Source organism: Tursiops truncatus, chromosome 13, assembly GCF_011762595.2.
Source record: "Tursiops truncatus isolate mTurTru1 chromosome 13, mTurTru1.mat.Y, whole genome shotgun sequence".
Lineage (NCBI taxonomy): Eukaryota > Metazoa > Chordata > Mammalia > Artiodactyla > Delphinidae > Tursiops > Tursiops truncatus.
In genome coordinates this window covers 65,016,060-65,041,817 of record NC_047046.1, presented here as the reverse complement: position 1 = coordinate 65,041,817, position 25,758 = coordinate 65,016,060, and the positions used below count along the sequence as shown (strand labels likewise).

Below are 25,758 nucleotides of genomic sequence, written 5' to 3'. Positions count from 1 at the left end.
TGAGACACAGATGTAGAGAAGAAACGTATGGACACCAAGGGGGGAAAGCCGTTGTGGGGTGGGGATGGTGGTGTGATGAATTGGGCGATTGGGATTGACATGTATACACTGATGTGTATAAAATTGATGACTAATAAGAGCCTGCTGTATAAAAAAATAAATTAAATTTAAAATTTTTTTGAAAAAAGAATGATGTTGGCTGTGGGTTTGTCATATGTGTTATTTATTATGTTGAGGTAGGTTCCCTCTATGCCCACTTTCTGGAGAGTTTTTATCATAAATGGGTGTTGAATTTTGTCAAAAGCTGTTTCTGCACCTATTGAGATTATCATATGGTTTTTATCCTTCAGCTTGTTAGTATGGTGTATCCCATTAATTGATTTGCATATATTGAAGAATCCTTGCATTCCTGGAATAAACCCCACTTGATCATGGTGTGTGATCCTTTTAATGTGCTGTTGGATTCTGCTTGCTAGTATTTTGTTGAGGATTTTTGTATCTATGTTCATCAGTGGTATTGGCCTGTAATTTTCTTTTTTTGTGACATCTTTGTCTGGTTTTGGTATCGGTGATGGTGGCCTCATGCAATGAGTTTGGGAGTGTTCCTCCCTCTGCTGTATTTTGGAAGAGTTTGAGAAGGATAGTTGTTAGCTCTTCTATAAATGCTTGATAGAATTTTCCCGTGAAGCCATCTGGCCCTGGGCTTTTGTTTGTTGGAAGATTTTTAATCACAGTTTCAACTTCACTGCTTGTGATTGATCTGTTCATATTTTCTGTTTCTTCCTGGTTCATTCTCAGAAGGTTGTGCATTTCTAAGAATTTGTTTCTTCCAGGTTGTCCATTTTACTGGCATATAGCTGCTTATAGTAGTCTCTCATGATCCTTTGTATTTATGATGTGTCACTTGTTAGTTCTACTTTTTCATTTCTAATTCTGTTGATTTGAGTCCTCTCCCTTTTTTTCCCTGATGAGTCTGGCTAATGGTTTATCAATTTTTTTAATCTTCTCAAAGAACCAGCTCTTAGTTTTATTGATCTTTGCTATTGTTTCCTTCATTACTTTTTCATTTATTTCCAATCTGATCTTTATGATTTCTTTCCTTTTGCTAGCTTTGGGTTTTTTTATTCTTTTTTCTCTAATTGCTTTAGGTGTAAGGTTAGGTTATTTGAGACTTTTCTTGTTTCTTGAGGTAGGATTGGGTTGCTATAAACTTCCCTCTTAGAATTGCTTTTGCTGCATCCCATAGGTTTGTGGTTGTCATGTTTTCATTGTCATTTGTTTCTGGGTATTTTTTGATTTCCTCTTTAATTTCTCAGTGATCTCTTGGTTATTTAGTAGTGTGTTGTTTAGCCTCAATGTATTTGTATTTTTTACAGTTTTTTTTTTCCTGTAATTGATATCTAGTCTCATAACACTGTGGTCAGAAAAGTTTGCTTATACGATTTCAATTTTCTTAAATATCCCAAGGCTTGATATGTGACCCAAGATGTGACCTATCCTGGAGAATGTTCCATGTTCACTTGAGAAGAAAGTGTATTCTGTTGTAGTTGAATGGAATGTCCTGTAAATATCAATTAAGTCCATCTGGTCTAATGTGTCATTTAAGGCTTGTGTTTCCTTATTTATTTCCTGTTTGGATGATCTGTCCTTTGGTGTAAGTGGGGTGTTAAAGTCTCCCACTATTATTGTGTTAATGTTGATTTCTGCTTTTATGGCTGTTAGCGTTTGCCTTATGTATTGAGGTGCTCCTACGTTGGGTGCATAAGTATTTATGGTTGTTATGTCTTCTTGGATTGATCCCTTGATCATTATGTACTGTCCTTCCTTGTCTCGTGTAAGTCTTTATTTTAAAGTGTATTTTGTCTGATACGAGTATTGCTACTCCAGCTTTCTTTTGATTTCCATTTGGTTGGAATATCTTTTTCCATCCCCTCACTTTCAGTCTGTATGTGTCCCTAGGTCTGAAGTGGGTCTCTTGTAGACAGCGTATATATGGGTCTTGTTTGTGTATCCATTCAGCCGGTCTGTGTCTTTTGGTTGGAGCATTTTATCCATTCACATTTAAGGTAATTATCAATATGTATGTTCCTATTAACCTTTTTCTTAATTGTTTTGGGTTTGTTTTTTGTAGGTCCTTTTCTTCGCTTGTGTTTCCTACTTAGAGAAGTTCCTTTAGCATCTGTTGTAGAGCTGGTTTGGTGGTGCTGAATTCACGTAGCTTTTGCTTGTCTGTAAAGCTTTTGATTTCTCCATTGAATCTGAATGAGATCCTTGCTGGGTAGAGTAATCTTGGTTTTAGGTTTTTCCCTTTCATCATTTTAAATATGTCCTGCCACTCCATTCTGGCCTGCAGAGTTTCTGCTGAAAGAGCAGCTGTTAACCTTATGGGGATTCCCTTGTATGTTATTTATTGTTTTTCCCTTGCTGATTTTAATATTTTTTTGTAGATAGGTTCCATTAATGAGTGTCTCGGTGTGTTTCTCCTTGGGTTTATCCTATATGAGACTCTCTGCATTCTTCAGACTTGATTGGCTATTTCCTTTCCCATATTAGGGAAATTTTCCGCTATAATCTCTTCAAATATTTTCTCAAACCCTTTTTTTTTCTCTTCTTCTTCTGGGACCACTATAATTCGCATGTTGGTGTGTTTAATTGTCCCAGGGATCTCTGAGACTGTCCTCAGTTCTTTTCATTCTTTTTTCTTTATTCTGCTCAGTGGTATTTAGTTCCAATATTTTATCTTCCAGGTCACTTATCCATTCTTCTGCCTCAGTTATTCTGCTATTGATTCCTTCTAGAGAATTTTTATTTTCATTTATTGTGCTGTTCATCACTGTTTGTTTGCTCTTTAGTTCCTTTACGTCCTTGTTAAACATTTCTTGTATTTTCTCCATTCTGTTTCTGAGATTTTGGATCATCTTTACTCTCATTACTCTGAATTCTTTTTCAGGTAGACTGCCTATGTGCTCTTTATTTGTTTGGTCGTGTTGGATTTTACCTTGCTTCTTCATCTGCTGCATATTTCTCTGTCTTCTCATTTTATTTAACTTACTGTGTTTGAGGTCAGAAAGCAGGCTGCAGGATCATAGTTCCTCCTACTTCTCTCACCCGGTGGGTGACGTTGGTCCAGTGGCTTGTGTAGGCTTCCTGGTGGAGGGGACTGGTTCCTGTGTTCTGGTGGGTGGGGCTGGATCTTGTCCCTCTGATGGTCAGGGCCACGTCAGGTGGTGTGTTTTCAGGTGTCTGTGAGCTTAGTATGACTTCAGGCAGCCTGACTGCTAATGGGTGGGGTTGTGTTCCTGTCTTGCTAGTTGTTTGCATGAGGGGTCCAGCACTGGAATATGCTGGCCCTTGGGTGGAGCCGGGTTTTAGTGTTGGGATGGAGACCTCTGGGAGAGCTCTCACCGATTAATATTACATGGGCCCAGGAGTTCTCTGGTGGTCCAATGTCCTGGACTCAGCTCTCCCACCTCAGAGGCTCAGGCCTGTCCCCCAGCTGGAGCACCAAGACCTTGCAAGCCACACGGCATGGAAGAAAAGGAAGAAGAAACAAACAAAGAGACAAAACCCCAAGACAAATGGTAAAAGCAAAACTAAACAGACAGAATCACATGAAGAAACATACACACACGCACTCACGAAAAGAAAAGAAAAAAAGAGGATGAAGAAGAGGAGAGCAACCAAACCAATAAACAATCTCAAAAACTAAAACAAACACTAAAAAGTAAACTAATAAATACACAGAACCAGGAACAAATCAAATGCAGAAAGCAAACTAAAAAAAGGCAATGAAAGCATGAAGCAAACACACAAAAACGATAAAAAAATGTAAAGACGAAAGATGAAAACAAAAGGAAAAAATACAAAACAAAGTAGTAAAGTAAAAATAGATAATATAGTTTAAAATAAAATGAAAACAAAGCAAAACAAAGAAAGAAACAAACACAAGGAAAAAACAATATAACAAAAAAGTACAGTAGAAAGAAGAAAAAAATAAAAATAAAAAATAAAAGAATAATCATAAAAAAAGAACAATGGAACAAAACAAAACAAACAAAGAAAAAAAAGTAGTGATGTTTTCCTGGGGCCTCAGCTGTCAGTGTCTGTGTCCCTCCAGTGAGCCGCAGCCAGTCCCTGCCCATCCAGGAAGTCGTCTTATACTTCTTGGTAGGTCTCTGCTGTGGGCATTTTTGGGCCAGCTGAGCCTCCCATCTGGCTTTCCTCCTGCGTGTACTTGTCCCCAAAGTTCACAGCCTCAATTGTGGGAACACTTGTTGTCTATTCACGTATTCCACACATGCGGAGTTTACCAAGCCAATTGCAGGGATTTTAACCCCCTGCTTCTGCAGCTGCACAGAGAGATTTCCCTTTCTCTTCTCTGGTCGCAGAGCCCCTGGGGTTCAGCTTTGCCTTTGGCCCCGCCTCTGCGTGTGAGCTGCCCTCAGGTGTCTGTTCCCCTCCCAGGCAAGAGGGAGTGAAAGCAGCGGCTGTAAATGCTCACTTGCTCACTCAGGCCGGGGGGAGGGAGGGATACAGCAGTCACAGTTGGAATGTGCAGGTGTGCCTGCAGCAGCACAGGCTGGCACGAAGTTGCAAGAGCCTGAGGTGCGCTGTGCCTTCTCCCGGGGAAGTTAGTCCCGCATCGCGGGACCCTCGGCAGGGCAGGCTGTACAGGCTGCCGGGAGCATGTGGGCAGTGACCTGCCTTGCACACAGGACCCTTGGTGGCAGCGGCAGCAGCCTCTGGGTTCCGAGGTGAGAGCTGCGGCTCACGCTCACACTTGTGTAGGCGTTGCCCTGCCGTCTGTGGGCGCACGGAGCAGGAAGCTCCTCTTCTCCCGCAGCCCGCCACAGTGGATTCTTGCTGTCCAGCAGGCCCAGGTTTTTTCCTGGACTCCCTCCCGGCTAGCTGTGGCACACTGACCCCTTCAGGCTGCGTTCACGCCGCCAACCCCAGTCCTCTCCCTGCACTCCGACCGAAGCCCGAGCCTCAGCTCTTAGCCCCTGCCCGGCCCTGCGGGTGAGCAAACAAGCCTCTCGGGCTGGTGAGTGCCGGTCGGCACCGATCCTCTGTGCGGGAATCTCTCCGCTTTGCCCTCTGCACCCCTGTTGCTGCGCTCTCCTCCGTGGCTCCAAAGCTTCCCCCAGCCCTGCCAGTGAGGGGGCTTCCTAGTGTGTGGGAACTTTTCCTCCTTCCCAGCTCCCTCCCAGAAGGGCAGGTCCTGTCCAGATTCCTTTGTCTCTTTTTTTTTTCTTTTGCCCTACCCAGTTACATGGGGATTTTCTTGCCTTTTTGGAAATCTGAGTTCCCCTGCCAGTGTTCAGTAGGCGTTCTGTAGGAGTTGTTCCACATGTAGGTGTAGTTCTGATGTATTTGTGGGGAGAAAGCTCATCTTCACGTCTTACTCCTCTGCCGTCTTGAAGGTCCTCCCGCCCACATTTTTATCTGATGGTTTTCAGCACATTTTCAAAGCTGGGGACTTCATCTGGAGTCAGGTTCAGGAACAGGTAATTCCTCAGTGTGGCAGAGGTGAGCCTTGTCTTGCTCCACCTGTGAGGTTGTGGTAAAGGTGATAAGAAGTTGTCCCTGCCTCGAGTGGCACTGGCTCAATGACAGAAGTCCAGCCCAGGCCCTCCAGTCTCCCCTCCCGGTATTCACCACTCACTCATGTTCTTGGCCAATAGCTCCCTTCTGACCCTCGGGGAACACGCTCCCCTTCCCCTTGTGGCCCTCTGTGATCCTCTCCATAACCTTCCCCAGCTCCACACCCCCAACCCATGGCCTCGGTCCCGTTGTGGCCGCTGAGCCAGCGCAGCCCCCCAGGCCCTGGCTCCAGGAGGGCTCCAGCTCTTCTTTCCCCTACCCAGTTGTGAAGTCCAAGGTCATACAGGGCTCTGAGGCAGGCGGCTTGTTCTGCATTGCTCTACCTGGCTCTGTGCTGAAGCGCTGACTACACCAAAACCACGGCCCCAGGGGCCTGGCCTCTCCTTTCGCCTTACACACACCTCCCATTGGAACAGCCCAGTGCCTCCGGGTGATTGAGTCTGTGAATTCAGCAGCTGTCTAATCAGTTGTCCCTGATTTCTCCTGCCTTTGGCAGGCAATCCAGGACTACTTGTGCGTTTGTTTTGGCTCACAGTTTGAGGTTCTCAGAGGTGCCACTACCCTAGGGAACGTGTCCCAGGAATGTCAGGTCACAGCGGTGAGAACACGGGTCCCAGTGCAAGGTGGGAGACCTCAGACTGCTGTCCAGAGAGTGGGACCCAAGCCTCTGGGTGAGGGAGTGGGGGGCACTCAGTGCAGCACTGGGCGGGGCAGCAGGTGGTTCCGGGAGTGGTGGAGGAGTGCTTAGCAGTGCAGCCGAAAAGTAGGCAGTGGTTGCAGGGAGGACCAAGGTGCAAGTATTCAGCAGTTTTGAAAGTAACTTCCCCAAATCCCTAGACTTTGAAGCCTTGGGTATTCCCGGGGCAGTAGGGGTCCCCAGACGTTTCTGTTCAGTCTTCCTACAGAATGCACGCTGCCTATATTACTTTCAAGAAGCTAAGGGGAAGTAAAATCCGGCTGTGTTTATTGGGATGGTCTCTGCCTTATGCTCTGTGGTGCCTTCTGTTTGGGTTTGTAAAATTAGGTGATTTAAGTCGCAGACTGTATCCAACTCAAACTCCTGCCAGACACCCAGAATGTATTATGCATCTACTGTATGTCTGGTCTTGAGGGGAAAACCCTCAGGAGTGGAGGCAGGGATCGCCCTGCCGGCCAGCAAAGGGTGAAGAGGGACAGGATGGTGCTGGGGAAGAGCTTGGCCTGAGTGAGGGCGAGGGGCCCGCAGAGGGCCGTGGGCAGGGACCAGAGCCCAGCAGGGGCAGCGGACTGACAGCCGAGTGACCTCAAGGGCAGGGCACACCAAGGCAGAAAGAGTGCTGAGCTGCACGCAGCCCCGGCAGTTCTGCTAGGTCCTTGCTTCCCCATCCCTGCGGCTCCTTAGAAGGGAAGGTCTGAGGATAAGCCTGGGTTTCTTGCTAGTCAAGCTGGTGGGGACTAGAGTGTCCCGTTGGATTGGGGGTAGTACTGTGAATGTGACACTTTCAAACTCACTAGCCGCCAGTCACAAGTATAGCAGGGGAGGCAAGCTGAACACCAAATTAAGGAATAAAACAAAACCCCACAGTGTGGTCGCCATCTTGCACCAGGTTTAACCGCTCTGGGAATCCAGGGTCATTCAGCATAATCTGATTCAGCTTCTAGTAACAGATGGAGTTTTAACCAACAGTTATTACTTTTGTCAAGTCATGAAACTGTACACTTACAGAGGGTGCATTTGGCTGTTTGGAAATCATACTGTAAATCTGACTTTAGAAAACAGGGCAGCCTGCTGCACCCTTCTAGCAGCACCCGTGGCTCTGACCTAAGCAGGTTAGGGATCCCCATGGAATTGCTCACACCTGGGCAGCTTGCGTCTCTCGGGAGCCATCCTGTTGGATGTGGAGCTGCCTCAGATACACTCTGCAGGGTGAGAAAGAATCAGGAGATCGTGCTGTGAAGAAGTGGGTTCTGCGACCCCCATGCGACAGGCCACGAAGCCACATGAAGTAAGAAGCAGCCGTCGGGAAAATCACTTCTCCTGGAGAAGACACCTAGTGGTAGGCGGTACCAGTGGGCTGAGATTTAAATGAGAAACATGGAGACGGGGTAGCCATGGACTGAAAGGGGCAGCACGCAGGGTGGGTCTCCTCAGCCTGTGCTGGGTGCCGGAAGCTGCAGAGGAGGCGTGGGGACCAGGACAGCAAAGTGCTCCGGATTCCTCCGGGTGGGAAAGCTTCCCTACAGTCATGAATTTATCGTCAGACCCAGGCTGAGCCGCAAACTACAGCTGCTCCTCAGTAACCACGGCCAGGGGAGAGGGTGTTTGCTTGTGGAAAACGATAGTTTCCGGGCTGCTCGTAACAAAACTCTCCTCCCCCGGCACTAAGGCTGCTGTGGGTGCTGTGGACATAAGTGCGTCTACGCCGAATTCAGACCCCGAGTTCCCTGCCCTCCCCATGTCTCGGTCATCAGTCCCTCCCTCTTGGAGGAACAAACTGCTTAGGGCTGCTGGATTTGAGATGTCAGTGCGTGTTTCCTCATAAATCACATACTTGCATTTTAGCAGGAATTTTGTGAAAATGATACTTTGACCCCTGGAAGCAATTCTAGTGAATGAAGATACAGACACCGTCTCAGGTTGAGGAGACTGCGTTAGGGACCCACGAAGGAAGGCCTGGGTCGGGGAGGCAAGCTCTGACCTGTTGACTGGGATTCTCTGTTTCATGGAACCCAGCCTGCGGAGCCGACGAGGATGGACCTTCCTAATTAATGTATTATTGTTGAGGCAGTAGAAGGAAGGCAGCCTGCAGACGGGGAGGTCAATACCCTTCGGTTTCCTGACCTGGGCAGGGCTGCTCTCATGAGCGTTTACTGTGGATCAAGACCAAGGGCTTGTGGTTTCCTAGGACGTCACCCCAGAGGCTACGGCTTGTGCGCAGCTTTGAAGCCTGTGGTGGAGGCGGGGGAAGTGCCTTTCCCGCATTCATCCACCCTGCGAACCCCATGTTCCCTTCAACACACATCAGAGGGGCTCGAGCAAGCACTGAGATCATCTCCCCGGATGACAGGGAAATGGAAACACTGAGAAGAAAGTTTCAGGGGGAAAGCGTGCCCAGGGCAGCTGTGTAAGCAGGGGTCACATGAGGGGAGAGGGGTTCTGAGCAAAGGGAATGTCACGTTCACAGAGTATGAAATGGTCCTATCTGTCCAGAGAGCCCATGGCGGTGGCAGGCGAGGGCGGGAGGAGGAACCGTCCAAGAATATGAGGCTCGGCCTTGCCTGCCCGGCGAAGGCGTTTGGACTTGACTCTGGAGGCTCTGGGGGTGGAAGGGTGTGAAGCAGGGGAGAGGTGTGATCAGATGTGACTCACTTTTCGACAGGTCTCCCTGGCAACTGTGTGAAACGTAAGCTGCAGAGAGACTGGAGTCAGCAGTGCCCTGGCAGCGCTGCGCTTGTCCAGCCGGGAGGAGATGCCGAGGGCTCTAGGCGAGGAGCAGAGGGGCTGAGGAGGGAGGGCAGCAGTGGTGAGGGCCTCGGAGGCCCTGCATCTGGCAGCGAGTTGTTGCTTAGAGCAGTTTCAAGGAAGTTGTCTGGGCAGAAGCCTGATTTCAGTAACTTGAGGAGAGAATAGGAGGTGAGGCCGTGGAGATGGCAAGTCTGAATTCCTTTCCGGAAAGGAGGAGGTGAGAGAGAGGAGAGGTGGGAGAGGCTTCCGGGAGAGGGAAGCTGGGTGGATCCAGGTCTCCAGGAGGCAGGGGTGCGTGTGCAGGATGCCGGCTAGGGGAAGAAGCGCTCCCTTCCGTGAGAAGGGCCCAAAGGATCGAAGGGCTGTGGATGCAGCTGAGTTTCTGGATGTAGAGCAGGAATTTGAAGTTTCCTGCTTGACAGCTGGCTTCCCTATGAGGGAGCAAATGAGGCATCTGCTAAGACGCAGCAGGGTTAGAAGCTGAAGAGAACAGAGGAGGAGGGGACAAGGTGTCCTACAAACAGGGACGAGCAATACCGAGTGCAGAGATGTGTTTACTGAGGTCAGAGACCATAAAGTGAGATGTGGGAGTCGCCGGAGTCAACTCTCCCCTTCAATCTGGGCACAGTGTCTTAATCCATGGCAGTGACGCTCACAGTGAAATTTGGTTTTATTTTCTGGCGGCAATACTAAATTATATTAACTTAACAGCAGGAGTCGATTAAGGGAAGAGGAGCTGACATGTGATCTTAGCCAGCCACCCAGGTGTGGGAAGGGACAGGATGGGTCGTTGAGTTGCTCTAGAATTAGCGTCTCGCTGAGCACGCGGAAAGGCTGTTTTGTGAGGGTGGATAAGTGAAGGCCCGGAACTGGCCTTGGAGAAGATGGCTGCCAGGTGGGGAGGAAGGAGCCACCTCCACCCAGAGCTGTTAGGACAGCAGAGTCCTGGAGGCCCAGCTATCGCAGGAGGATTCGGGGTTGATGGGGGCAGGGTCATTTGAGAGGGCATCAGGGAGCCCACGGAGGTATGGGATGGAGTGAGATAGTGACCAGGGAGGCGGCCGTCGTGGCAGTGGCCCCGGAAAACGGGACAAGGAGCGGAGATGGAATAACTGGCTTTGGGGTCCTTATCGGTCAGCTCTTGTCAACTGTTGGGCTGGGGCAGGCTTTGGCCCCTGGCGATGTCCCAGGCCAGTGGATGGCAGCCAGACATCTTCAAGAGAGAGTACGGTTTCCGACAAGGTTCCAGGAGCACCTTGGTGAAAAGTTGTCCTGGGCCACAGGGTTTATACCCCAAGCTGTTGAGGGGCTTAGTAAGTCTGAGGACTTTCATTCCCCTCCCCCCACCCCCATGTTTTCTCTGTTTTATTTCAATAACAAAGAGTAAAGTCAGGTTTAATGCATTTTTAACAGCTTTATTAAGATAGAATTAGTGAACCGTACAATTCACCTGTTTAAAATACACAATTCAGTGTTTTTTAGTATATTCAGAGTCATGCAGCCGTCACCACCACAATCAATTTTAGAACATTTTCATCGTCCCCTAAAGAAACCCCTTAGCAGTCACTCTCCATTCCCCCACAGCCCTAGGCAGCCACTAGTCTACTTCCTATCTCTGGAGATTTGCCTGTCTGGGACCCGGGCCTTCACTTTTTGCTGTGACCAGTGGCCAACAGAGCAGGTCAGGGGGACTTGCCCTCTGAGGGACAGTACCCACCTAGATGAGGACAGAGCTGGGGTCCAGGCTCCTGGTCCAGTGCCTTTGGGGAGGAGAGTAAGGAAGCTTGCATGAAGCTGCTGGCAGATTCTTTCTTAAAGGATTTGATTTGCTGCATATTCCAGACCTACTGATAACCACAATCTATTGTAGCTTTTATCAAAATACAAAATTTGCTTTCTGTCTCTTACGCCTGTTCTAAATCTACTTTTTGGAAGGATTTTTGGAAATAACTACATCCTGCCTAACCGTGCCTTTGTGGTTACCTTTAAAACTCTCTCGTCAGGCAGGAAAGCATGATAGTGAGGAGCACATGCTCTAGAGCCTGTCCTAGTTTGAACCCCAGTTCTGCTATTTCCCAGCTGTGTGACCTTGGGCAAGTTACCTAACCTCTCTGTCTCAGTTTCTTCATCTGTAAAATGTATACAGCCATAGTACCTAGCTCATGGGATTATTGCGAGGATTGAATAGTTAATACATCGAAAATGTATAGAGAACTGCCTGGCAGTAAGTTCTTTGGGCATTTGCTTTGCTTATTATCTGAGATTCTTAATGGTTGTGGATTCCTGCTGGCCCTTATTTTTAGTCAAGGGTGGGGGTGAGAAGAGAGACTGACCCTTGTCAGGAAATATGTATACCTATGACCTTGACTCCTGGCCTCCCTCACTCATTGATTTATGCAAGTCTGAATTAGAGACTATGTGGAATTATGGAGTCTGCTAACAGAAGTCCAATTTCATTGTCAAGACAAGACGATTTTGATACTGGCAAATACAAGTGTTGACCAGGCGGGGCTTCTCATCATAGCCCTACCCTTTCTGTTCTGTCTTGCCCGGTTCTGCCAGTGCTGGGTCCATTGTGTTCCTGTTCTCCAGCCTCGCCTCCTGACAGCTCCGCCAGGCTGCCCTCTTGCTTCCCCCCGTACCTGGTGTTTCTAAACCCGGGATGCTTGGAGACAAATATAAAACAATATATTTTTAAATGCTCAATTAAATAGATTTTATTTTGTCTGCCCAACACAATTAATAGTCTCCTTCAAGAAGGAGTTTCCTTAAAAATCCTGTGGCACTTAGCACTGGATATTCAATCCTAGTTACACCAAGTTGGATATTGAGAAAAATCTGTTTGCTTACAAAGTATTTGAGAAATTTCTTCTCAAGTGTGTAAGCATTTTTCTTATGGCAGAGGTATTATTAATTTACTAAACAAAGCCCTTTTTAAATGGCTAGTTCAAGGGTCACCTTCAACCCTGCCTGATCCAAATATACAATCTAAACTAATGAAAAGGGCAAAAGGCAGTTGGTGGCCCATAGCTGAGGAAGGTGCGTGTGCAGCGATGCTGAGGGATGACAGGTGGTGGGGAGCACCTTCCCATCAGCAGAGGCACCATCTTTCTTGATAATTTGAGTGGTGGTTACAGTGACTTCGTGTTGTGCTTTCAACAAAGCAAGATGCTTTTTCACTTCTGAAGCCATCTCTAAAGATATTAAAAGAGGCTGCCCTTCAGAATTATTAATGTAGTAAATCTCTAACTTTAAATTTGGGGGGGGTAGAGGTTAGTACTGCGTAGCTCGATCACCAGGTACTTAGCACCCAGTGCATGGCTGGAATCCAATTTTTTTTTTTTTTTTTTTGCGGTACGCGGGCCTCTCACTGCTGTGGCCTCCCCCGTTGCGGAGCACAGGCTCCAGACGCGCAGGCTCAGCGGCCATGGCTCACGGGCCCAGCCACTCCGCGGCATGTGGGACCTTCCTGGACCGGGGCACGAACCCGTGTCCCCTGCATCGGCAGGCAGACTCTCAACCACTGCGCCACCAGGGAAGCCCTGGAATCCAATTTTAAGTTCTTTGAGGGACAGGAAAAAAAACAGTAAGTCATACTTCTGAACCCAACAAACTTACTTTACAGTTTATAGAGACAAGACAATACACAAAAAACAAATGATGAACAATATTAGGCAGTGCATATGTAAGAGCTAAATTGGAAGAATTCCAAAGCGAGATCAAGGGTGGTCAGGAAAGGCTCCAGAGAAAAGGACAGACTTGAGCTGAGCCTGGACGCTGGTATTCAGATGGCCCTAGAGAGAGACAGTGGGCTTTCCTGCTGCAGGACTTGACCTGAGTGAGCAGGAACTTGGCGCTGGAGGCGGATGTGGTGTGTTCATGACCCTGAAGTCACTGGCCCCACCAGAGCAAAGAAGCATCTTCAGATTTATCCTGTGGGTTATGATTCTACTCCTGTGACCTTGGCCTCCACCCTCTTCCTCTCCCAACTCTTCTAGCGTCTGCCAGACGGCAGGTTCTTGGAGGCTCAGCGCACCCCTTCAGGGTGCCAGCGTACAGGGCATGTTGAGGGCATGCCATGTGGGGTCCCAGGTGTTCACGGTTGAATCTGCTTTCCACGTCCAGTTAGGGTCCAGGTCTCAGAGCTGAATCCAGCCTCATGAGGTCAGCTTCCTGGTGGACTCCATCACTCTGCCATGACTCTTGGCTTCCTTTTCCCTCTTCACAAAGCACCTGATTTTGTGGATCCACAGGTCCCCAAAGGAACTGACCAGAACTGGGCTCAGAAGCTCTACGACCGGCACTCCGGCAGCCAGCACTTCCAGAAACCCCGCATGTCCAACACGGCCTTCATTGTCGTCCACTTTGCAGATAAGGTGGGTCTCCTCTTGGTGGGCCCGGTGCTCCGTGAGCCGTGTCCAAGGTGGACTCGGGGTTCCTGGGCTAAGAGGGAGCTGACCTTTGAATTCAGAGGGCCTGGAGTCTCTTGGGTGGGGCCTTGTCTACTCTCCTGGAGCCTGAGAGAGAAGAAGAAAGAGTGATTCTTCTTCAGGTGGCTGCTTTCCTGGCAGCTGGCGTAAACTTAGAATTTCTCTACGTGGGTTGTGTTCTGTGTGCGCTAGCCCAGTGCTTCTCAAGTTTTCATGTGTGTGCAGGTCACCTGGGGTATTGCTCAAAGGCAAGTTCTAATTCAGTTGATCTGGGGTGAGGCTGACCAGCTGCGTTTAGAGCACCCAAAGGAAGCCTTCTATTAAAGGCCATCTTGCAGGAACTCCTTTTTAAAAACAATTTGGTTTTCCGCAAAATGAATATTCAACTCCCTCTATGTGAACCCTGATCACATCTTGGGTTTGCAGTTTGGATGAGAACATCTGTGGGTTTCCCATGTATGCACAGCTCTTTTCAGAAAACGCTGTGGATGAGCTGAAACTACTGGAGAAGCTGCTGAGGGTCCCGGGTCAGGCTGGAGCACTAACTACCGTTTCTGTTTCCTGCCGTGGCTCCAGGTGGAGTACCTTTCAGATAGTTTTCTGGAGAAAAACAGAGACACGGTGTACGAAGAGCAGATCAACATTCTGAAGGCCAGCAAGGTAAAGAGCGTCGGAAGCAGGGAAACAGAGGCAGAGTGTCCACGGCCAGAGCCAGACAGGGTGTGGTTGGTGCCGTCCCCACTCTGGAGGGGCCGAGGCAGAGGTGTGGGGCAGGGGGAGGTGAGGGGTCTGTAGGTTATTTCAGTCTGAGAATTTGAGAACGGCCTGATGGAGGGAAGAAAGCAAGGGATGGCAGAGGTGACTGGGAAAGATGCCAGCTAATGGAAGGACAGGGGAGCGGGGGGAACAGGAGAAGTGACAATCGGAGAGACGATGGTAGGTATAACTGTGAAAACATTGCTGGCATTCATCGGGTCATTTGTCCTCCACCTCCTACGTGCAGATGTAAAAGTTCTGAAACCCCTTCAAATCCTAGTATCAGTGTGTTTAATCTCTGCTTAGCAGTCTGTGGAACTTCCCTATGGCCAAAAACTTAAATGGAATAATAGGATTCAAGGGACACTTAAATCTACAATTTTGGAATGTTACTTTCTGTTATCTCCAGAATTCCAGTTATTTCCTTCTCACGAGCATGACAAAAAGATAACCAATATTGTGTCCATTCTACAGGTAGAAGAAACAAGGCACTGACTCACGTAAACAAATATTTGTTAAGCACATACCTTGTGAGGCACTGCCCCTAAATGCACCGTGTACAAAGGTGAATAAGATAGGTTCTACCCTCTAGGTGTTTACATTCTGGTGGGCTGTGAGTGGGCAGAAAAACAAGCATACAGTACCTGAAAAGAGAGGAGGTTTGGCTGGGGTGGGGGTGCAGGGAGCGTGAGCCCCGCTGTTCCAGAAAGCCACCCCGCAGATGCAGGTGCCGTTGCTGGCTTCAGCCTTTCAGAGGGAACCCAGAAAAGGACTCTCTAGGATTTAGGAGGCTTTTGACCAGACCACATGGTACTGAACTCACTGCAGAGGCCTGATAACACTAGAAATGGCAGATTAATTTCTCTTTGTGGTAAGCTTTAGATGAATGCAGTTAGGGTGAGATGATGGAATGGAGAAAATACACCCCGCAAAATGGACCCAGGTACCTAAAGGCAAGTAAATCACGTGGCCCCGAGGCCAGGGTTTTAGGGAGGATTTGAGTCAGTACCAGCGACGTGGGCGGCCCGGGGCAGACCCCGGCCCCATGCCGTCTCCCGATATCTGGAGCATCAGGGAATTAGTCGTCACTAAGACAAATTTGCTTTGGGTAAATGTGCATGTCAGTGCAAGATTAACCCCTCGGCTTGCCAGGTGTCCAGCCCTCTAGTCCATGGTGGTTGACGTGACTTTTTCCATTCTTTGCAAGGGAGGTGGGGAACGGGAGAAAAGCCACAGGGAGAGAGTAGAAGTGGATGGTTTGAGCCCTGAGGAGCACGCGTCCTCACTGTGTGCGTCTTAGAAGTTAGACGCCTGTGACCTCCTGTTACTGTGACACTGGCCTTAGAGGGCTGAGAAACTTTTGTTACAAGTTTCTCCTTTCAGGTGGGAGCACAAGTGAGGGGCATGCAGCGCCTGGTTCTGCCATTAATTTTTGTCTTAATTTGAGTGTCTCTTAGGGATCCCAGAATCTAGAAGGGAATCTCTCACACTCTCTCTCCAGCAGATCATCTGTTATTAGTCAGTGAGATTTTTTTTCTTATTTTTATTTACCAAACTTTATTGAATATTTGTGTGGTATGTAGTAGTAACAAATGTATGTAGTTAACCTCACAGAACTTACAGTCTAGTGAAAAGATATAGAGTTTAATCAAAAATTTTGGTAATGCTGTGAAGGTCAAGAAGAAGGTTCTATGGAAAAGAGTAATAGGAATGTGCTGGGAGTCCCCAGGGTCACCCCCAAATTGAACCATTTGCTAGGAAGACTCACAGAACTCAGCATATTGTAGTCCTCATGGCTATGATTTATTACAGCAAAAGGGTACAAAGCGAATCAGCAAAGGGAGAAGGTGCATGGGGTAAAGTCCAGGGGAAACCAGGTGCAAGCTTCCAGAGTCCTTTTCCGCTGGAGTCGCACTGAATATACTTAATTCCCACAGCACTGAGTTGTGATGATGCCTGTGACCTGTCTACCAGAGCAGCTCACCTGAGCCTGGGCATTTAGTGTCCCCTACTGAGAGTCAGTGACGTGGGCACCCTTTGCCTAGCACATACCGAAATTCCAGACTCCCAGAAGGAAAGCAGGTTCATTCAGCATAAACCATATTGTTTGCATAAACAGTTTAGGCTCAGCAAAGCGTTCTTATCAGGGACTGCTGAAAACCCTCTCGAAATCCACATTTCCAGACACCAGCCAAGGGTCAACCTTGTAAGCAGGCCTTTCTAGGATGGCAGTCTCAGGCCTGCCATGTTAGCTCTTTTCTAAATAGGGGTATCATTGTAGATTGAGTTTTTATTAGAAATGAAATGTAGGCTTATAAAAATGCACATAGTATAGAAATATGTAAAATGAAAGTATTCTCTCCCATTCCTGACCTCCCTTTTGATGAATTCCCATTCTGATGATACAAACATACTGGTACATCTTTTTAAGATTGAAATGGGGACTTCCCTGGTGGCGCAGTGGATAAGGATCCGCCCGCCAATGCAGGGCACACGGGTTTGATCCCTGGTCCGGGAAGATCCCACGTGACGCGGAGCAACTAAGCCCATGTGCCACAACTACTGAGGCTGCGCTCTAGAGCCCGTGAGCCACAACTACTGAAGCCCATGCGCCTAGAGCCCGTGCTCCGCAACAAAAAGAAGCCACTGCAATGAGAAGCCCGCGCACTGCAATGAAGTGTAGCCCCCGCTCACCACAACTAGAGAAAGCCCGCACGCAGCACCTAAGACCCAACACAGCCAAAAAAAAAAAAAAAAAGATTGAAATGAATTGCATTATATATTGTCCTCTCTAATTTTTCACTTACCATTGTATCTTGACCATCTTTCCACATGAGTACATATCCACTTCTTTTCTTTTTTTAAACAGCTATTGGTATTTTGCTAATTCAACTAATACTGCATGGAATGCCCTTTACATATATCTTTGCTTACTTGTATAGTTATGTCTGTAAAAGTTTAGAAATGGAATTGACAGTTCAAAGAATATGCACTTCAAAAGTCTAGAGGTATTGCTAAGTTGGAGTGTAAAATAGGTCTGTGATCTACTCTTAAATGGTACCAACTCCTTTCTGTTCCCTGTCCACCTGCCACAACTCTAACCTCCCCCTTCACCAACTAACATTTCTAAAGAACCAATGACCTTGTTGTCAGACCCTTGCACCCCCATCCCAGCAAACCCTCAGAGGTGCTGTGATGGTGACCAGCAGTACTCAGAGATGAACTGAGAGAGGCTTCTAGGCCCACCAGACCCCAGCAGGAGGAGGGAGCGCTGAGAACTCTCCACCCTGGACCCATTTCAGACATCCCAGAGGAGGGAAAGCAGAGATCGACACTAGGTCACTATAAACCTACAGATGGGATTTCCACAGACTGCAGCTACGAATCAGAGTGATCAGAAATGTGCTTTAAATCATTTGGACAGATGGACACCTCTGGCGACATCTGTCATTGTGGCATTTTTAAAACTCATAGTTTAAAATGAGCCTCTATCGTTTTCTTTAATTTTTTTCACAGTAGGTCCCACAAGGTTTATGTTTCTAAGGCGCACTTAAAAGCAGAGAGAAAAATAAAGACCTGGAAAGATGCAAGCCTATGGTGTCCGGTTAATGCCCAATTTTTTTATTGGTTTTCTTCTCACTAAGCACAGCTAGATCTTAGATCCTGTAGGTAAACCCATAGTTTTACTTAAAGTATTTTTATCTGGGGGGAGACCTATTAGCTTTTTTCTTTTGTGTGGCATTCCTGATAAGAAATTAACAAATTACTGTGAAAAATTAAGCAGTATGGGATGGAAGACTACCATATACCCTATCAGCCAAAAGGATGTTTGAAGAGCTCCCACTAAGAGCAGCGAGATAAAACGGTGTTAGTGAGAATGTAATTAGTAAAGCCAGTTACATTGCCTAAGAGGCTATAATATAGCTAATTGCTTTCTCAGCTGTCAGAGAGCTATAAATAGAGACTTAAGAGATGCCTCTTTAAAACATGATTTCAGGTTAACAGACTGATTTGTTTTAGATGCTAAAGGTGGAGGGTTTTCCTTCTTAGTGTTTATTGTAAAAAGCAATATTTTATCAATCTGAAAAAATAATCTCGAAAGGAGAATTTTTTTCTTCTGGAGATTTCCTCTTCTGGGGCAGTGCTGAGTGTAAGTCAGACAGATAGGCAGTGGGTCCAGAGTTTATGCCAGCAGGTGCTGGGCAGTGAGGGCCACGCTGGGCCTAGGCAGGCAGCCCTGATGCCATCTCTCCACGCCATCCTAGCGGAAGGGATCTCGAGACCAATGTGGTCCAGAGGCCAAGTAGACCATATTAGCCCAAAGCTGCCTACCCTGGACCATGACAATCCCGGAGGTCCAGGAGTCAGGATGGAGTAGCTCCAACAAGGCCCAAACTCCATCTCCCCCCATCTCTGTTCTCCCTCAACTTCAGCTCATCAAGGGTGACAATGCATGTGTTCCATTGCTTTCCGTGCTGCTAGCTTCCTTACAGGTTATACACACATTTCATTTGGAGCAAACGCATTTGCTTTAAATTTTAATTTATTTTTTATATAATAACCTTTGAGTCAACATACTATATAACATTTGCTTTTAAGTGTTTTTGGAATGCTTCCTGTTTAAAATCAGTTTGTACTGGTAGTTAAAACGCCTCTACCAACATTTAGAATAAATAGGTAACTATGTAAGAGAGAACTTTAGTCAGTAAAGCAATATAATCATTCTCTGCAGTCCAGGAAGGTCCCCCTTTCCTTCTTTAAACAAATGAAGTACTGAGACTTTTCCTCCAAATCCTCTTCAAAACCCCTTTAAACAGAATATTTCTTACCTAAAAGTTTGATATTTTTCCCCCCAGAGGGTAGCATTTACCATGTAAAAGAATTGATTGAAAAGAAAATGTGTTTGTTATTTTGTTTACAGCCGTAGCTTTTAAAGATAAGATTCTAGACAAGAGATTCCAATCAAATGGTTATTATAGTGTGTCTTATTTTAGTTTCACATGTCTGTTTTAAAGAAAAGATATTTTATGTTCATATAAATGGAAATGAATAGGTGTGATTTCCAAGGTAACAGCTATGTATATACCTGTAACTGACATTTTTCTTAAACTGTCAAGTGGTCTTTAGAAAGTGTTTTCATACTTCTTTTAATCCCTTTTCAAATAGATCTGCCTCAGGCTTTTAAAGTCTATATGTAGACTTGCATAGCAGAGAACACGAAAGCCAGTACCTGTGGACACTTTGAAATAAGTGACAAGTAGTATCAGGGAAGTACTTGGTTTGTTTGAAGGTTTTATCTAAGTGTTTTCAAGACTGAAGGGAGTAAATTTTTAGAAAGGCCCAGGTGGATCGTGTTTCTGAGGGCTGCCCTAAGATGAATTGTAGTACTTCTATTACTGGTTGGTCATCTGGTAAATAGACTTTCCAGTCACTCTAATAGCAGAACTGGAGTTAGTCAATTAAAAAAAATTTTTTTTTCCTCTCACTCAGAAATGTGTTCCTTTGCATGAATCCTTTTTCAAACAGGAACTTGGTAACTACTTTTCATTGGGACTTGGGGTTAATTTACAGCTGGGACACTCCTGGGACAAGGAGGTCCGTGTCTGGCCCAGCCCCCTTGTCCTGGTCTTTTACTACTGCCTGCAGCCTGAGGTTGGACATGGTGCCTGTCCGTCTTTCAGTCCTGTGGTCAAATTAGATGTCTCTGTACGTTTACTGAGTTTATCATACAAATTCTGTATAGAATGTAAAGCCTGCCCCTCCTCCCTAAAGTCCCAACAAACTCATCTACTCCTCCATCCCAGGGACCCTACCACTTCCAAATGCGGTCTCAATAGCAGGGACCTACAATTAAAACATAACTTTTTATTTTTTTTTTTGGTACGCGGGCCTCTCACTGTTGTGGCCTCTCCCGTTGCAGAGCACAGGCTCCGGACGCGCAGGCTGAGCGGCCATGGCTCACGGGCCCAGCTGCTCCACGGCATGTGGGATCCTCCCGGACCGGGGCACGAGCCCGTGTCCCCTGCATCGGCAGGTGGACTCTCAACCACTGTGCCACCAGGGAAACCCTAAAACATAACTTTTAAAATAAAGTTCAGATTCTCCAGACTAAACCTTGGTTGTTCCCAAATTATAGCACAGTGCCAGTGTAGATTAAAATCTGCCTTGAACAAAAGTTTTCCTTTTTTGTTCTTAAGTTATAAATCCTTTAATATGTCAAATTAAAAAAAAAAAGGCATAGCTTTTCTGATTGAAGCAAGAGAAAGGGGCTTACGTTTTAAAATACTCTTATAATTGAATCCGATTTCAAAGTTCCTCCTGTTCTGATACATGCTCGTGACCTTAGAAGTTAACAGATTTTTCACAGAAAAAGCCACTACTAACGATTTCAGTACATTAGACCCCTTAAACAGTGTAGCCGTGCAGTTGGTAAGTTCTACCCAAGACTCAAACATCTTGGAAGTCTATTTCTGAAAGTATATGAATTAGAATAATTTAATCAGTTTATATATTGTTTAGACTTGGCAGACTGAATCACTGATGTCTTTAGAATGTGAACCTGCCTTCAGCCTCCCATTAATTATTTCCCTATGGAAATTTCTAGGCGCCACTCTGCCTGGGCACCTGACCTTTTCTCACGTGTGCCTTGGCTCTCTGGCACCAGTTTACAGAGTCCCCATGCCTGGGCTGTCCTCTCCCCCCACCCCTCCAGCCCCTACCCCTGTTCTCAGTTAATATGTGTGGTGGTGGCTCTCTGCCATGGTCAGTGAGGACCAGCAGGTCTGTAAACAGGGGGTTACTGGGTATGGTTTGGATTTAGAGGAAACTGGCTGTGGGGTAGAATGTGTTTGTATGAACGTATGCCTGGAGGTAGGGCACTCGAGTTTTGTAGGTGACTATAGTGACCCAGGAGAGAGCTCAGGTAGACCTGAACCAGGGCAGCGACGTTCTGGTTGATTGAGAAAGGACTGCTGAGACTTAACCATGGACAGAACTTGGTGATTGATGGGAATGAGAAGTAGGGTGATGGCAGGATCTCTAACCTAAATCTGGGAAGACAGCAGGTGGTGGTGGTTTGGGCCATGTTGAATTTGGAGTTTCCAGTGGAACACCCAGAGGGAGGAGAAGCAGGATATTCAGCAGATGGTTGGAACTATGGACTGTGGTAGTGGAAGAAAATCAAGATGGAGAGATGGGCTTGAAGGTGATAGTTGAAGCCATGGGAATGAAGGATACAGTCCAGGGAATGAGTGTTAGAAAAATTAAGTGGTGAGGATGCAGTTTTGGGGATCAGCAACTCAAAGGAGAGAAGTGCAGAAGATGGACCAGCGAAAGGTGCTGGGAAAGAACACATTGGGAAAAGTAGGCAGGAAGTCGGAGGAATGTGGACGTGCTGAATCTCAGGGAAGAGGTCTTCAGAGAGGAGGCCCAGGTCAGTGCTTCCAGCCCTGGCTCATCCATTAACCAACAGCCCTGGGTGAGCTGATGCCGCCCGCCGTGGTTGCTGTGGGGCGACTGGGGGTTGAAGCAGGGTCTGGTAGGTCCCTCCTCCCAGAGCTGCTCTTTTCCTCACCTGCCACAGGAAGTTGAGGGTTGATCTTTATGGTTCTTCCAGATTTAAATTCTATGATTCTGTTTCCTCTTCAGCTCAAAAATATAACTCTCTCAGGCATCTGTACTTTCACAATGTAGACAGATTATATATATATATATATATATACCCCCAATAAAAATAATAAAACTAGATCATGTATGAGTGCTTATTCTATGCCGGGCACTCTTCTCTGTACTCACGTGGATTTTCTCCTTTAGTCTTCTCTTCAGCTCTCATCCTCCATCAATGGGGAAGGCTAGGAGGCTGTAGGTTCAGCAAGCCTAGGGCTCAGGGCCCAGCACAGACTCGGGTGGTACCCAAGTGGCACAGGCTGAGCCTGGGAGAGGCAGAAATGAGTGGATGAAGTGATCTGGGAAAGGGTCATGGAGGAGGCAGGGCCGGACCCTGAGAGATGGGGCTCTCGGGACGAGAGCAGGTAGGAGAAGGGGGTGGGTGTTTCAGATAAGAATAATGGTGAGCAACGGTGGGAATAACAAGCATGTTGGTTTATGTGACAGTAAAGTGATCAGCTTCATCTAGAGACTGTCATACAGAGTGAAGGAAGTCAGAAAGAGGAAAACAAATGGCATATAATATCGCTTATATGTGGAATCTAGAAAAATGGTAGAGATGAACTTATTTGCAAAGCCGAAATAGAGACACAGATATAGAGAACAAACTTACAGTTACCAAGGGGGGCAGCAGGGATGGGATGAACTGGGAGATTGGGATTGACGCATATACACTACTATGTATAAAATAGGTAACTAACGAGAACCTACTGTATAGCACAGGGAACTCTACTCACTGCTCTGCGGTGACCTAAGTGGGAAGGAAATCTAAAAAAGAGTGGATACGTGTGTGCGTATAACTGATTCGCTTTGCTGCACAGCAGGAACTAACACAGCATTGTAAAGCAACTACACGCCAATAAAAATTAATTTAAAGAAAAAAGGTATTATCTGAGAGGGGGTGAGTGGGATCCGATTGCAGAGCCCCCGGAAGACAGACTCAGGGCATTCAGAACTGGCGGGAGGAGATGGGAGACAGCATCGTTATGGGGGCTGTGGGAAGAAAGGTGCAGGGGATGTGACGGACCGGAGCCTGGACACGGAGGCACAAGCATTTGAGTCTCTCTTCTGTTGGGATTGGGAGTGGCTCAGGGCTGGAGAGTGGGGCCTGGGGCTCCTTTTGTTCCCTCCCCACATGCAGGCATGTGGTAGTGGCCTTACAACACTTGATTCTATCCCCAGCATCCACTTCCCCAAGGGATGCTGGCAGGACTAGTTTTGTAGGGGACGGGGGAGGGCTGGGACTCTCTGTCCCTCATGCATGGTCTGATCTTCACCCTGGTACACACAGTGCATTAACAGAGAGGTATTCTTATTTAGTCTCATAACAACTCCACATAATGGGTACGTTCTTATCCCTATTTTACTGATGAAGAAAATAAGGCTTAAGGAAGTTAAATAACTTTACAAGACCCAGTAATAATAAGTGTGGAAAAATTTAAACAGTTTTCTTAGAACATAGCTACCTTCTACCACACCAGAAGGGAAAGAAGTTTTGCCCATCTTTGTAGGTAAAGGTTAAGTGAGATTGTCTGGGAAAATTACATTTTTCCTTTCTTTAAATTGAGATATAATTCTTGTACCCAAAGTTCACCCTTTTAAATTGTGTAATTCAGTGGTTTTAGTATATTCACCAAGTTGTACAACTATCGCCATGCTAAATTCCAGAATATTTTCATCGCTCCAAAAAGAAACTCTGTCCCCATCAGCAGGCATTTCACTTTGCCCCTCCCCTCGCCCCTGGCAAACCGTATACGACTTGCTGTCCCCTGGACATTTCCTGTAAATGGAATCACACACTGTGTGGTCCTCTCTGTCCGGCTTCTTTCACTTGGCGTGTTTCCAGGGTTCACGCAGGTTGTGGCATGTATGAGGACGTCATTCCTTTATGTTTTTTGTTGAGTAATATTGCATCGCGTGTATTCACCATATTCTGCTCATCTGTGCATCAGTTGATGGGCATTTGGGTTGTCCCTGCTCTGTGGGCATTAGGAATAATGCTGTACATGTGTAACGCTATTAGGAATAATGTGGACGTGTGTTTCCAGTTCTCTCAGGCGTGTATTGGAAAGCTACTTGGAAAGAGTGTAAGCAGCATAAAGTCCAAGAACTCGTTCTCTGTGTTTGTTTCTAGCTCCCCCTGGTGGCTGACTTGTTCCACGATGGCAAAGACTCTGCTCCTGCTGCCGCCACGTCTTCAAAGATCAGCGTTCGCTCTGCCAGACCCCCCCTGAAAGCCTCCAACAAGGAGCACAAGAAAACCGTGGGCCACCAGGTCAGCCCCAGGCCTCATGGCGGGAGCTGTGGGCCCTGGCATGTGTAGAGAAACAGCTCCTGCTGTGGGTTTGCTGTGGGATTTTATGTCCAGTGTGTCTCCCAAGAGAAGAGAGTGCCTGCTGAGCCCCTGGCAGCCACTGACCTTAATACTTCGATGGATTCCCGGCTCTGAGCATTTCCTGTAAGGCAGTAATTCCCGGGATGCCCGGGCACCACGTGTCAGGGCTCCAGGGCCTCACGTTTAGGACTCACGGGCCTCCATTCACAGCAATGGTCCCTCTCACGCTCTTAGCACTTGCTCACCTTATCTCATCTGATCGGGGCACTGAATGAGACGCATCCGGGCGGTCTCTCCCCATGTGCTTTGAGGAGCCCCGGTGCCGGGGATGTGGGAGGGCCTTGGTTTTGGTCATGCAGCCAGGCAGCTGTCAGAGCTGGAGTCTGACACCAGGTCCCTGGGTGTCCCCCTGTCCTGGGTTAAGCAGGAATGATCTGAACAATAAGAGTATTGACAGATACTACCACCAGTCTGTGTGTGCTCCTTTTTGTTCCTTATTCCGCCACAAAGCTGAAGACAAATAAATCACCAGTCACTGATCTTTGTCTCCCCAGTTCCGCACCTCCCTGCACCTGCTCATGGAGACCCTGAACACCACAACGCCGCACTACGTCCGCTGCATCAAGCCCAACGACGAGAAGCTCCCCTTCCGGTGAGTGCCGGCCTCTTCGTGTGGCCTTACAAGTTCAGGGGCAGGCACAGCCTCTCAGAGGTCTGCAGTCTTCAGCAGGATGAGTAGCTGATCCTGCACTCCCCAATGGTTTATATGCCGAATACAGGTTACACCTGTCTGCTGTCCGGAGGATTCAGGGGGATGAGAAGATCCAGTTCCCCGATCCCCTGTTGCTTACAGTGGTGTCAAATGTGCCCACGAATCCGAGAACCACTTAGAAGTGTGCCGTTAAATGTAGACATAGTGCGTCTCACAGTGACTGCTCAGTTCAGAGACCGGAGCATGTCCGGAGTGGTCAGGGAAGGCTTCTTGATGGAGGAAGCATAACCTCAAGCAGTGTGTCGATGCAGATGGTCCCATTTCTCACATCCCCTCTCCTGCTGGGCTTCCGGAGTTACCCACACTTGCTCACCTTCCCCTCACTCTAACCCAAATGCTGCCACTACTCCTACCTTAAAAATTTTCTTCCATTTCTGACACCACTCCCATGGTTGACTTCACCCAAATCTGGGGAGCAGTGACTCTTCAGTACCTTTGTCATTTCTGGGTTGTGCCAGGTTCCAGCCAGCCTTTCTGCAGGCCTGCTGCAGCTTCACTGGCCCCCTCACATTCAGCGTGTCTGACACCAAACTCATCCTTTCCCCCTTGAATGTTTCCTGTTTACTTGGTCTCTGTTGTAGGAAGTGGCATAATGATTTCCTGACATCTCATCCACCCGCCAAACTTCGTTCTTCCAAACCAGAAACCTGAGGTCTCTCTGGACCGGTGCTGTCCAGTAGAACTTTCTGTGATGATGGAACTCTTCTATAATCTGCCTTGACCAACATGGTAGCTGCTAGTCACATGTGAC

The 25,758-nt window shown here is 47.3% G+C and overlaps 1 protein-coding gene across 4 annotated transcripts in view; it reads left to right on the top strand.

Annotated features, from left to right (window-relative positions):
- MYO5B (myosin VB) overlaps nt 1–25,758 on the top strand; it is a 382,756-nt gene that overhangs the window by 269,572 nt on the left and 87,426 nt on the right. For all 4 annotated transcript variants that reach the window (XM_033837739.2, XM_033837736.2, XM_033837737.2 and 1 more), the window contains 4 exons: nt 13,303–13,425; nt 14,056–14,139; nt 24,035–24,175; nt 24,790–24,887. In XM_033837739.2, coding sequence (XP_033693630.1) covers nt 13,303–13,425; nt 14,056–14,139; nt 24,035–24,175; nt 24,790–24,887 — 446 coding nt within the window. The remainder of the gene's footprint in view (nt 1–13,302; nt 13,426–14,055; nt 14,140–24,034; nt 24,176–24,789; nt 24,888–25,758) is intronic.